We start from the raw sequence: 13,323 nt of genomic DNA, 5'->3' as shown, positions 1-13,323 counted from the left end.
ATGGTAATCGGCTCACCCCCGACTACATGGGACTTATAACACTAATGGTGAAATGTAGAAGTACATTGTATAACGGCATTACGTGCCGTAATGTACACCTCTGCCTACAACTTCGGGGATAAAAGGCGTGACGTTTCATTGCGTTGCATATGCTTGTAGTGAAAAGCGGCTATATTACAAAGAAACACTCCAATTTTATTGATTAGTCTAACTTGTGGACGTATTTGCATATATCTGTATAACATAACATTTTATCTTATCATAACGGCTAAATTATCTAATGTTAAGTACTCAAGATATAATATTATGTGTATAATTGTGTTTAAGGACATCAGTACTAGATGTACTTAACATTTTAAGTGTGCAAAACCAAGCTTCGGTACGAATGGGCCGGCTCGACCGGAGTGATACCACGGCCTCAAAGTACTGTTGTGTTGTGTTTCGTTATGTGAGTGAGATTACCGGAGGCCCAATTACCCAATCCTATCCCAATCCCTGATCCTCATTCAACCCTTAAATTCCTAACCCCCAAAAGGCCGGCAACGCACTAGTAACGCCTCTAATGTTTGGGGTGTCCACGGACGGTGCGGATTGCTTACCATCGGGTGATCCGTCTGCCTGCCATGCCGTAATGCACTTGTAACTCCTCTGGGTTTTCATGGACGGTACCGATTGATTCGTGCCGATGGCCCGAACCAAGTGATTCGCCTGATGGGTTTTCTTATGGTTTGCCTCCCTTTCTCATAAAAACATATATGGTCTTATATGTTCAAAAAATATGGTAGCTTAAAGCAATTTTTCAGCCAACTAACTTCATAGAATCCTGAAATTCGTCGCTGAAATAATAAATACGTTTTCAAAACCATCAGCCGAGCAGAGAGGCTATCGAGAGCCGGTCAAAATTTTATGGCAGGAAGTTGCGTCAATTTCCCGTTGCACTTCCGGTGTCCGGGCATCGAGAACGGTTTTCAATTATTCCGTTATGCTAGCCTCCGTTTACAGGGTTCTACTGAAACGGATTCATTTAAACCACTGAAATATATAGGGTTATGATATTTATAAATAGTTTCTGCCAGTAGCTTCGCCCGCATTCCCGTGTAATACCTACCAAGTAGCCTATATTTTAATTGCTATGTTATCGGCTTTCTCACGTCACTGTTTGACGAGGAACTTGACTAGTTTCAAGCCATGCTAGAGGCTCATATTCATGAGCAGCATTCCGTGACACAGAACGCGGCGACTGTCGCGCTGCTAAACGTGAGTAAGTCGATAATATAATAATTACTTTAGTATGTCTCACGAAAGTTGTAATATAATTATAGCCTATATCTGTTATTCTATACCATAATCTACCCTTGTTCCGAATTTCATCCCGATTCCTTCAGCCATTTTGACGTGATTGGTTAACAAACACACACACAAACTAACAAACTTTCGCATTTACAATACTAGTAAGATGTAAGATATACTGATTGTTTCTAAAATAGTATATTCTTATGTGCACCTTCTGAGATTATACTACACGAAATATAAAGAAAATATTGTAAATTGTAACATTTTAAAAATAACTTAAACTCACTGACTTTGCCTGCACGGTGGGCGCAGTAGCTGGGCAACTGGCTGCCGTGCAACGTGTAACGGGTTTGATTCCTGTACGGAGCAACTCTGTGTAATCCACAAATTATTGTTTCGGGTCTGGGTGCCACGTTCATGTAAAATTGTAAATTGCTCCTATGACACAAGAAAAAATCCTAGTATGGGGCTATGTTTTTTATAAAAAAATGTGTTTGTCATTAAAACGATGATTTAGTAATTTTAAGTATGTACTACCGACTACCTAGGTAGATATTTATAAAAACGTGTTTTCTCCTCATCAAAACATCCGCGGGACCTTGCAGGTGTTTTCAAGGGGTGTCAAGCCAAACGAAGGTATAACAAATGTTATTTTTTTCCCCGTTCAGGCCATTTATCAGTGTGTCCGTATAAACGCTGACGTTTCTACGTAGGGCTGCTACACACTCATGTTTCTTGATCCATCTAAGCACTATTTTTTTTTTAATAAGAGGGGAATATCATCCAATTACTTCTCTCGCCTTGGACGAGAGGAAGTGTCAGAGTCTTACTGACTAAAAACTACTCCGTTGCTACTCCTGCTTTTCGAGCTGGAGCCCCGGTAAACCCACTAGGTTCGGATCAGAAAGACTAACGTCATGCGATATTCCCAGGCGGTCACCCATCCTAGTATAAACCTCGCACGATGTTGCTTAACTTCGGTGATCGGACTAAAACGTGCTTTCAACATGGTATGGACGTACACCTAAAACGATGAATTTGGGAATTCAGTTACTATTCATTTGCCTATGATGCCTTACATTGAAAATCAACAATGCTTAACGCTTTATCCTATTTATTTATACCTGCGTCAATCTCCAAAACGGGCGTATTCGTGTGATCACTCTAAACATCACTTAATGAACATCATTTAATGGTAATTATGTATCTCATTGAAAATAATGATATTCAAATAGTAAGTTTTTGTTTTGGAGATTGGCTCACCTACATTGTAATGGCAGCCCTACTCACATGGTGCGTAGAAAAATACCTCTCCAACGCTGACTACTTTCAGAAAATTCTTGTCCATTTTATTGGTGACACATGCTATGTGTAATGTTATACTTATTTGTCTACAAAACACTATTAAATTAATTAAAAATCATGGTTTACTCATGTAAATCAATGGAGAAAAGCTCTACTAGTGTCGAGTCACAGAGGGACTCTTCATCATATATTCATACTGTAATATTACCATTAATTTATGAGAGTTAACATTGATTTTTAGTTTAATTTACTAGGTCTTACGACAGTTATTGTAAAAAATCTTTATAACTATTAATTTAAAAAAAACACTTTAATTACAAACCAATGTGTAATCAATATGTAATAGGTATAGGTTGCGGCATCAAAATAAAATACAAACAAACATACGTGATAATTACCACTATGATAAAAGCAGTATTAATAATATTCGCAAACTTTGTCCAATCTTGACTAAACGGCTTACCATCGGAGTCACACTCGAGCTCCCATTGAGGAAATATCAAATATCTCCCAAAACTTTCGAACACAAAATTGTTGAAAGATATAATGTAATTCTGAGGAGCAGACTTGAGTCCACATATTTTGCCCAACACACACGTGAGTAGCATTGATACCAACGATAGCACCACCGAGGCGCGGTAGTACAACAGCAAATTTGGAGGTTTTGTATTCTTCGTCGGTATATTCCCTGCTAACTCACACAAGAAGTAGTGATGACACAGGAGACAGAAACTGGCCAGACCCAACCGCACAGCACGCCTCACATCCATAAAAAGAACCGTCACACTCATAACTGTCAATATCATCGCTGGATACACCACAATCGCTGCTAAACCTCGCGCCTCCCGCTCCACTACAAACGTCAACTTCAACTGTTTATTACTACTGTAGTTTGTCTCTTGCTTGTAATCTGTTATGATCCACTCAGCGCCATATTCAGCCCCCCACATGCTGAAAACACGTGAAGACGCGTTAATGTGTATCTTCATCGATCTGACATCCGCAGCCTCGAAGATGAGACTGCACTCTTGCTGATCATAAGGCCAATCTGTAAGGTTGACGTCACAGGCAGCATCGTGGGTCACCCTGCGCACACAACGCACGTCGCCATCACTATAAATGTTGCAGCGAGCAAAGTAGAACCTGTCATCGAAGTCATCAGAAGATACGGAGTTGACCAGAGTCAGCGTAGGAGCCCAAATGTTCAGCACTGTCATTTCTGTTGCATCAATCCCGTAGTATTTCTCCGGGTTCCATTGGAGGCGGGGGTCGTTCCAAGAGACAAACATTCTCGTCTGAACAGAGAAAGTGTCTTCTTCGCTGTTGAAGTTGAATCTCTTCATCACGAACTTGACGTTGACTGGGAAGCTGGAGCCGTTATGTGGTGGGGGATCGAAGATTTTGTAATTGCATTTTAGGTCTTTCCGTAGTTGTTTCTCGAATGCCATGCGTTCTGGTATGTTGTTGATGATGCAGTCCTCGGCAAGGGTTGCGTGTAGGGTTGCCAGGAGGAGATATGTAAACAGGGCCATGGTTTGTGCAGCACTGCTCGTCAGTGTTGACAATTGTTTGGCTCACAGAGTAATACGATCGGTGTCCGCCCACTGCGATAGCTTTCATTGAGGCTATGGTTATCTACGTGTGTTGTATCGTGTCAAGTGATAGTGTCTAAATGATAGTTGTTATTGTTGAGTGATGGGTTTAGTTGATTTATATGATTTCGATATTAGTTTATACCGATATATGATATGGTTGCAAATGTGACTGCCGTGCAATTGGTCTTGGGTTAAATTCCTGGGCCGGGCAAACTACAGCTGAGCTTTTTTCCGGCTTTTCGAAAAGTTCACAGTTGTAGCACGCAGTCTGGAACAGAGTCCAGTATATAGCAATAAGCTAGCCCCCTATTACATGGGACTTATCACACATATGGTGAAAAGTTGGTGTACATTGTACAGCATTACGTGCCGTAATGTGCATCTCTGCCTACCCCTTCAGGGACAAAAGGCGTGAAGATCTCACGATCTCACCTCTGGGTACGAAAGCTTAAAAATAAAAACACGTTTTTTAAATAAACAATTTATTTTCTTACACATTTACGCAATAAATGCTACAAAGAGAATATACATGTACATTATTTTAATTAATATTTTTCCTATAAATATTTATAAATATGACGCGGTATGTATAATATGTGGAGATAAATAATAGGGAATTATGTTCTTACATAATACATATCAATACTTTTTCACTATATATTTTATATACATAAAATCATAACTATGTCCGATCCATTTTGAAAGTCCATAGACTTTTTTAAAGTTTTTGATATTTCTGTAGTAAAGCTATTTGGAATCTACCTACTTTGACTTGAACTTAAATAACTTATTACGACAAACCTTAAAATTAGCACATATCGTGTCTAGATTCACCCTTAACATGATATTTATAATACTTTACCCAGACCTCACGATTTAATCTTACCACAAAGAAATAAACATCCATCGCAATGATTGGCAAATATACCAGTATACAAGTTATGAATGGTGAAAATTCAATCAATAATCTAAACGGCAATATAAGAAATAAGATACCACTCACTAAAAATATGGCAGACGCAACTCGAACACGGCGCCATCTATCGCTCGAATCCGCTGCATTATTGAATAAAGCGTACAAAACTCTCAAATATATCAAAATGTTGACTAGCAAAGGAAGAAAAAGAGTTGAATTGTACAAGATATTAGCGACGTAACCAGTTTCTTCAATATGGGGCATAACAAACGTATTGAACACAGTGATCACTATTGGCACTCCCCAAGCAAAGAGGGATATTTTAAGATATTTCTTAGACAGTTCACTAAAAACTTTCACTAGATCAATATAGAAGAGCCAGCACAAGATTGACAGCCAAAAATATGCACTCATTCTGAAATACAGGAACAAAAAAAGACCAGTCATGTTTATTTCTAAACTGTCACTTTTCCTTATAACTTGAAGCAAATCCGTCATCACAAGGTTGATGATGTTGTTGAATATGATGCTCAGGAATATGTAGTTCCTGAAGTGCCTGAACTTCTTGATTAAGGTCCAGGAGACGAGGCCAATGATGAAGGTAATGGAACAGATGGTGACCACTGCGTAGAGTATACATCTCTTTGCAGAAACTCCACTGGTACTTGTAGAGTTTGTTCCCGTAAAGTTGACAATGTGTGTGTCGTTGTCGATCATGGCGGTCCAGTCGCTAGCGCACGTATCGCGCTCCCTCCGCCGTACGCTGCGCACGAGTGATCAACTTTACGGATTTTACTCATTATATGACAATATTTTAATGTATGTAATTACCTGTTTACGTGATTAATAAATTCTTTTCAATGAATCGTTTGTTTTGCTTGAATATTTATAGTATTGTTTATAACGTTTTCTTGCCTATGTTTATGGATTTTTCCTTATTAGTTGAGGTTCGAAGTACCTATCTAGATTTGTGTTGTGAATATTAATAGTTACATACTTAATTTTGTATGTCTTAAACCTGTTTACACTACAGATCAGTACATCGGCCCACCTTGTAGGTTGGAGTCCGGTAACCTCACTCCACAATGAAATACAACACAAGCGTTGTTTCACGTCGGATTTCTGCGAGGCCGTGGTTTCACTCCGATCGAGTCGGTTCAATCCAGTGGCGTAGCGTGAGTGTCGGCCGCCCGGGGCGGAAGACAATTTTGCCGCCCCCTTATTCAGGTATTTTAATTTAATGTATACTATACATTCATCATCATCAGCCGAGAGACGTCCACTGCTGAACGAAGGCCTCCCCTTAGTCCTCCACGTAGAACGACAAGCCGCCACCTGCATCCACTGGCTCCCCGCCACTCTGACGATGTCGTCGGTCCACCTAGTGGGAGGTCTGCCCACGCTGCGTCTTCCGGTCCGCGGTCGCCACTCAGTCACCTTCCTGGCCCAGCGGCCATCAGTCCTCTGAACGACGTGGCCTGCCCATTGCCACTTCAGCCTGCATATTTTGAGAGCTATGTCTGAAACTCTTGTTCTTTGGCGAATTTCCATATTTCGGATTTTGTCGCGCAAAGATACTCCATCGCACGCTGGGCGACTCTGAGCCATTCTAAAAGTCCAGCAGTTAGGGACCATGTCTCGATACCGTACGTCATCACTGGTAACACACACTGGTTGTACATCCTGGTCTTCAGACACTGCGGGATTTTTAATGAGAAGACTTCATGTAACTTCCCAAACGCTGCCCATCCGAGTTGGATTCTTCGGGCGACTTCTTTCTCGAAGTTGGACCTACCTAGCTGGATGATCTGACCCAGGTATGTATAGTGGTCTACAACTTCGAGTATATCGTTCCCAACGATAACCGGACAGGTGTTGACATGATTTTTGTCTTGTCTATGTTCATTTTAAGGCCCACCTGTTGGGAAACGGTATTGAGGTCGCTGAGCATGGTGGTCTTCCAGCGACTCTGCCATTACGACTATGTCATCGGCGAAACGGAGATGAGTGATGTATTCGCCATTAATGTTGATGCCGCGTCCGCTCCAGTCCAAGAGCTTAAAAACGTCCTCCAGTGCGTTCGTGAACAGTTTCGGAGAGAGCAACTGGATTGGCCTCGTAGTCTCTTCCTGGAGTCGGATACGGATTCATAATAGAGACCATTTCGGCAAGAACAGTCATAAATCAGAGCACTCCCCGTGGTATAGGTGATAGAAAATGCACAACGAAGCTACAGATCTACGCATTGCCAAGGTGTTAAGTCGGTTTTAAATTTCCTGACACTCAACAATCCGATTTGCACGCCGCTGAACGCGGTCCAGAGGATGAACCTGGTACTGGGGTGCCCACGCCCACAGATAAGAGTAGTATTCCATATGGGGCCGAACCTGCGCCTTATATAGAAGCAGGCGATGGGTTGGAGTGAAATACTGCCTTGATCTGTTGAGCACACCAAGCTTTTTCGAGGCTAATTTAACCTTATCCGCTAGATGGCCACGGAACTGGACGTCGCGTCGCTCTAAATGTTGATGCCAAGTATCCCAAATATCCGGCTCGAAAAGCAGGAGTAGAAACGGGGTGGTTTTTAGTCAGTAGGTAAGAGTCTGACACTCCCTCTCGCCTCGCCAAAGGCGGGAAAAATCATAGGACGATTTCCAATACCGGCTTAGGCAGTCAGGGGGGTACTTTGAAACTGACGTGAGACGACCAACGGCAGTCTTAACGGTAAACACGCAGACCTGTTTCTTAGTAGTTTACCCCAATCTGAGATTCTCCGCAAAGAAGTCTCGATTTCAGACACAAGTCTGTTTCGGTTCTCGTTGACTTTTTCTCAAGAAATGTTAGCGCGGCCGGTATAATAGGCATCACCTGTACTGTCATCCGCATAACAATGAATGCCGCTGATTTGCAACATATCATTGATATGGAGGAGGAACAACGTAGGTGATAGCACGCAGCCTTGAGGGACACCTGCGTTTACAGACAGAGAGTCGGAGCAGTCCCCGTCGACAACGACCTAAATGCTTCTGTTTGCTAGGAAGCAGTAGACCCATTCGCACAATTTCTCGGTAAGCCCATAGGAAGAAAGCTTCGAAAGAAACGCTTTATGCCAAACCCGGGCGAAGGCTTTCGCCACGTCCAAGCTAACTACCAACGCTTCCCCCTTAGATTCGATCGCCTGTGCCCAACGGTGTGTCAGGTAAACCAGAAGATCCCCAGCCCACCGACCTTTACGAAAACCGTGTTGTTGGTCACTGAGTAGCTGGTGATCCTCTAGGTACCGCAAGAGCTGGCAGTTGATAATGGACTCCATTATTTTCGAGAAGAGGGAAGTTATGGCTATCGGATTTGTTCGATCGCCTTTTTAGGAACCAAGGCTCGACTCTGTCTAGAAGTTCTCGGGGCAGGACCACTCGTTTAAGGTTCCATCCCCACTATCACTACTTTCTCCGATCTCTAGTTGCGAAAAAAATATAAAATGGTTGAAATATTTACAAAAAAAAATATTATTTATTGTTTAATTTTGCCGCCCCTAAAAAGTGCCGCCCGGGGCGGGCCGCCCCTGCCGCCCCCACTACGCTACGCCACTGGTTCAATCGTGCCGAAACATGGCTCTCCCACACTTAAATTACTGAATAAATAGTGTGACGTTTGTCTTGTGAGGAACGTTTCAGGCTTCTAACATTCACACCAATGGTGTTGTAGGCGGAGGTGTCCATGGCTGGTGTTCATCAATGACCATTCCTTAATCTGTCGGCACGTCTATCCCTATGATATAGAAAATTATTTAAGTATTTTTATTGTAAAACGTTGCCCTACACTTGGATTTTCTCCTGTGTCGTAGGTACGTTTACAAACATACAAGTTCACGTGCACATGACACCCAGACCCGAAACAACAATTTGTGGATCACACAAAGAATTGCTCCGGGAATAGAAACTGCTACACGTCGCGCGGCAGCCAGTTGCCCAACCACCGCGCCAACCGTACAGTCAAACATACATACACAACATATATACACCTCGGTATAGTTCTCCAGGAAAGATAAAGTATAATGATGGTTCAGATATTACCTACAAATATGGACCTGTTAAAAATAATTGAAAACAACTTTCACATAACCTTGACTTTCAGAGAATCTTGGTACATTCATGGTCAAATAATGTCGGCACGGCAACAGCACGTATTGTGAGGAGGTTTCTGTCTCTGAAGCCCTAACCACCGGTAGCTTGGACCATGCTCCCGCTACCGGTCGGCTCCTATTTTTATATTTTAGAGAATTTTAAATAAATATGGGTATATGAACATACAATACAATGTAAGTGTTTGTATAGAATTATATGTTCTATTAGTTTCATTATTACATTTATAATGCAAGTATATGTTAGCTAAGTAGCTATTGGTATTTAGTTTCAATGCACTTCGAGCCTGCGTCTGCATAAACTGACTTTATTATTATTTTGTTATCAGCTTACTCATGTAACTGTTTGACGAGGAACTCAACTAGTTACAAGCCAAGCTAGAGGCTCATATTCATGAGCAGCATTCCGCGACATACGACGCAGTTACGTGAGTAAGCCGATAACATAATAATTAATTAAGTATATCTCACGATAATTATAATAAAATTATAAACTGACTCTTACGTTTTTGTAATTGACTGTACGTAGGAGGCAAAACCGGGTTTTAAATAATTATGATTGTTTATTGAATTTATCAATATGACGTCACATTTTCTTACCGCAATGACGTACTACACGTATTGTTGAGGTATACAGAGCTGCCTAGTCAATTTTCACACCATTATGACGTAGGTAGGACATTTTGATGTTCCGGGATGTGTTATGTATGTGTACCTACGTATGTAAATGTACATACATACATATCGTCACGCCTTTAATCCCCGAAGGGGTAGGCAGAGGTGCACATTATGGCACGTAATGCCACTGTGTACACCCACTTTTCACAATGTATGTTGTAAGTCCCATGTAATAGGTGGTGAGCCTATTGCCATATACCGAGCACATTTCTAGACTTCGTGCTACCACTGAGAAATTTTCGAAACCCGAAAAAAGTCCAGTAATACTTCGCCCGACCCGGGAATCGAACCCGAGACCCCTTGCCCGGCAGTCGCACTTGCAACCACTCTGCCAACGAGGCAGTCTAATATATGTAAATGTATGTTATTATTTATTTTTTATTTTAGTCATGGTCGTCCCACTGCAGGGCAAATGCCTCGCTACCCTCCTTCCATTCCTCTCTGCGCAGAACTTTCTGTTTTATTTCTTTCTTTACAATGTAGAAAATAATCGGTTAAAAAATAATCACCGAGTTGCAAGTCCATTAAACTTAACACTGCAGGAATAACAAACTGTAGACCCGTTTCGACACTGATCTACGCCGATTGAATTAATCGCATATATTTCTCTGTTCCATTTACGCTTTACTAGCCTACATTAAAATTTCTCCATCAAATCCCATTAACAAATGCCTGCAAAAACCTTCCATATATCTTACCAAGACCGGCAAACATCATATATTATACGTATTACTCATATTTGTGAGTACATATTTCTATATTCTTCATATATACATAATAATCTTAAATTAAACCTATAACTCTTTAAATACCTACAAATACCTGCACATTCATTTTATAAATAATGCAAATACAAAAGGTCTTTGACCCCAACAACTACATCTCTGTATGTGTCTGTGTGTGTGTGTTTGACCTTACTCAACAAGAATCCGGTCCTACGTAAACAGTAAATACGGAGAATGCATAAAATGCTCTTTTAAATGCAAAACCAGTATAAATAAATCACAGTGTTGTGTGGTTGCTAAATGTCTTAAAAATACAAAATTACTCATCAATGCCTTTGACCTTAACTTAAGTAACGATGACCAAATAATACACAAAATTTATTTGCGTATTCCTTTATTATACCTTTCCAAAGCCTTTGGTAGGTACTACCTCTATTCTACTAAACCCTACCTGTAGACTACCTAGCGGCTTTAACGGGATGGTTTACATTAATTAAGAGTCTGACACACCCTCCCGCTTCGCCCAAGATGGGAGAAGTCAATGGATGAGTTTAAAAAAATTAAATAAAAGATGTCCCGAGGATTCATGTTACGGTCAATATTTATTCCCTGGTTATTAGACAACGCACAAGAAAGTTCTTCAGATGGAAAACTGTATTAGCAGTCAAGAATTGCTCTCTTGTGGAGTACCACAAGGCAATGTTTTAGGACCAACGCCATTTTTATATACGCGCTGTGTCGTTGACGTTAGTTGAAGCTCCCAAAATCTGAGTCCAGTCTATTAACAGAGTTAGCGCGGTTGGCTGAGCAACTGGCTGGCGAGCAACCTGTCGCGGGTTCGATTCCCGCTCGGAACTACTCTTCAATTACAGATTGTTGTTCCGGGTCTGAGTGCCATGTGTATGCAAAATTGATGATGATGATGATGTGGCCAACGGTAGCACAAGACTAACTAAAAACAGTCTGTTCATTCAGAACTTACCCAAAAGCTACCTTTTCTTTAAGGAAGTACTCTTAGTAATGAGCTGCAAGCGTGGCAACTAATAGATGAAGAACCATTAAGTGTCAGACTTAACTGCGCGTGCAATCGATACGTGTGTCATCAATTCGTATTATATGTTATTAATAAAGTACATATATCGCAGATAAATTATTATTAATAATAAACGCAAATGAAGTTACAAATAACGTATATATTGAACATGACAGATACATTTACTTGGTATATTATTAAAAGGACATGGCTAAACCAAAGTATGGACGTCGTAACCCGTACAAATAAATATTGTATAAATATGGTACCTAGCAATAAATAAAGCCGCATAATTAAAAATTGATATTTTGTAATTAAGAAGGTCCAGAAACTTGGCATATCTGCGCAATCCTGAAAATAAAGTAGCGCTCCTACGTCAAACAACGTTACAAAAACTTCAAACTGTCACATTGCTGTGAACTTTTACCAAAGCGTTTTGATGTACCTGAGCCGAAAGTTATTTATATATGAGGTAGATAGGTAAACAATTCTGCTTATACTAGATAATGAACACAAAGTAACCAAGGACAGACACAAAATATATAGTAAGATTGTGCAATCTTATACAAAATATATCTTTTGTGTCGATCAAAACATTTACAATTATTTGGTTTCAGAAAAAAGTCATTATATTACCGTTATTAAAAATTGATGTTCGTTTAATTATTTCGATTTGATGGGATGGGAAAGGGAAACTAATGTCCTAATAATAGCTTGCAGTACCTACTTCCGTGTTGTCATGTCAAACAACAACAGAAAAAAATCAATTATGAAACTTATTTTTTGTTAATTTTTGTTCACCAAGTTATAAGAATTAGTTAAACACAAAATAATTCATAAGTGAATATTTAAATGATACGGGTTAGCGTGAAATTCGTATTCTTGTTATTATGCCTGGGTCAGTCATTTAGCCATCTCCTTTACTGATCATATAATTCTAAAAGTACGTTTAAAAATATCGACCTTAAACGCGAACTAATCGCTGATAGTACGTAAAACATGTGTTAAACTGCGAACCTCCATTTTTTAAGTCAGAATAAATAAATCCTTCTCCTAAGTCTGAAAAATACTATACAGAAAACCGCATCAAAATCGGTTCACTCAATCTTGAGATAATCGTGCAAAAACATACACAGTATGTATACACAATACACATATAAGTCAAACCTCCTATTTTCGGTTGCTGGTAAAAAATTAACATAGTACTTGTGTAGAACCACCTAAGGTGGTACTACGTTTATAATATTTTTTCCAGGTATCACGATTTATTCTTACAACGAAGAAATAAACATCCAGGGCGATGTGAGGCAAGTAAATCAGTATAGGAGTCATAAACGAACGGAATTGACCCAATAAGCTAAATGGTAGCAAAAGAAACAAATTCCCACTCACTAAAAATATGGCCGTCGCTACTCGAACACGGCGCCATCTATCGTTTGAACAGCGAACGTTAAATAAAGTGTACAACACTTTTAAATAAATCAAAAGGTTGACAAACAGAGAAAAGAAAGTAGCTGTAGAATATAAGATGATTATTGTATCACCAGGTTCATCAAGGATAGTCATGACCACAACGTTGCATACAATGATTACTATTGGCACTCCCCAAGCAAAGAGAGATATTTTAAGATACTTCT

At 40.2% G+C, this 13,323-nt stretch overlaps 1 protein-coding gene across 1 annotated transcript; it reads right to left on the bottom strand.

Annotated features, from left to right (window-relative positions):
• Positions 1-2,907: 2,907 nt before the first annotated feature.
• LOC118280670 (acetylcholine receptor subunit beta) lies at positions 2,908-4,346 on the bottom strand. Its single transcript, XM_035600960.2, has one exon. It carries the CDS (start codon positions 4,128-4,130, stop codon positions 2,931-2,933), a length of 1,200 nt encoding a protein of 399 aa, XP_035456853.2. The 5' UTR covers positions 4,131-4,346; the 3' UTR covers positions 2,908-2,930.
• Positions 4,347-13,323: the final 8,977 nt, after the last annotated feature.

Source organism: Spodoptera frugiperda, chromosome 16 (genome assembly GCF_023101765.2).
Source record: "Spodoptera frugiperda isolate SF20-4 chromosome 16, AGI-APGP_CSIRO_Sfru_2.0, whole genome shotgun sequence".
NCBI lineage: Eukaryota > Metazoa > Arthropoda > Insecta > Lepidoptera > Noctuidae > Spodoptera > Spodoptera frugiperda.
This window is presented reverse-complemented; position numbering and strand designations above follow the sequence as displayed.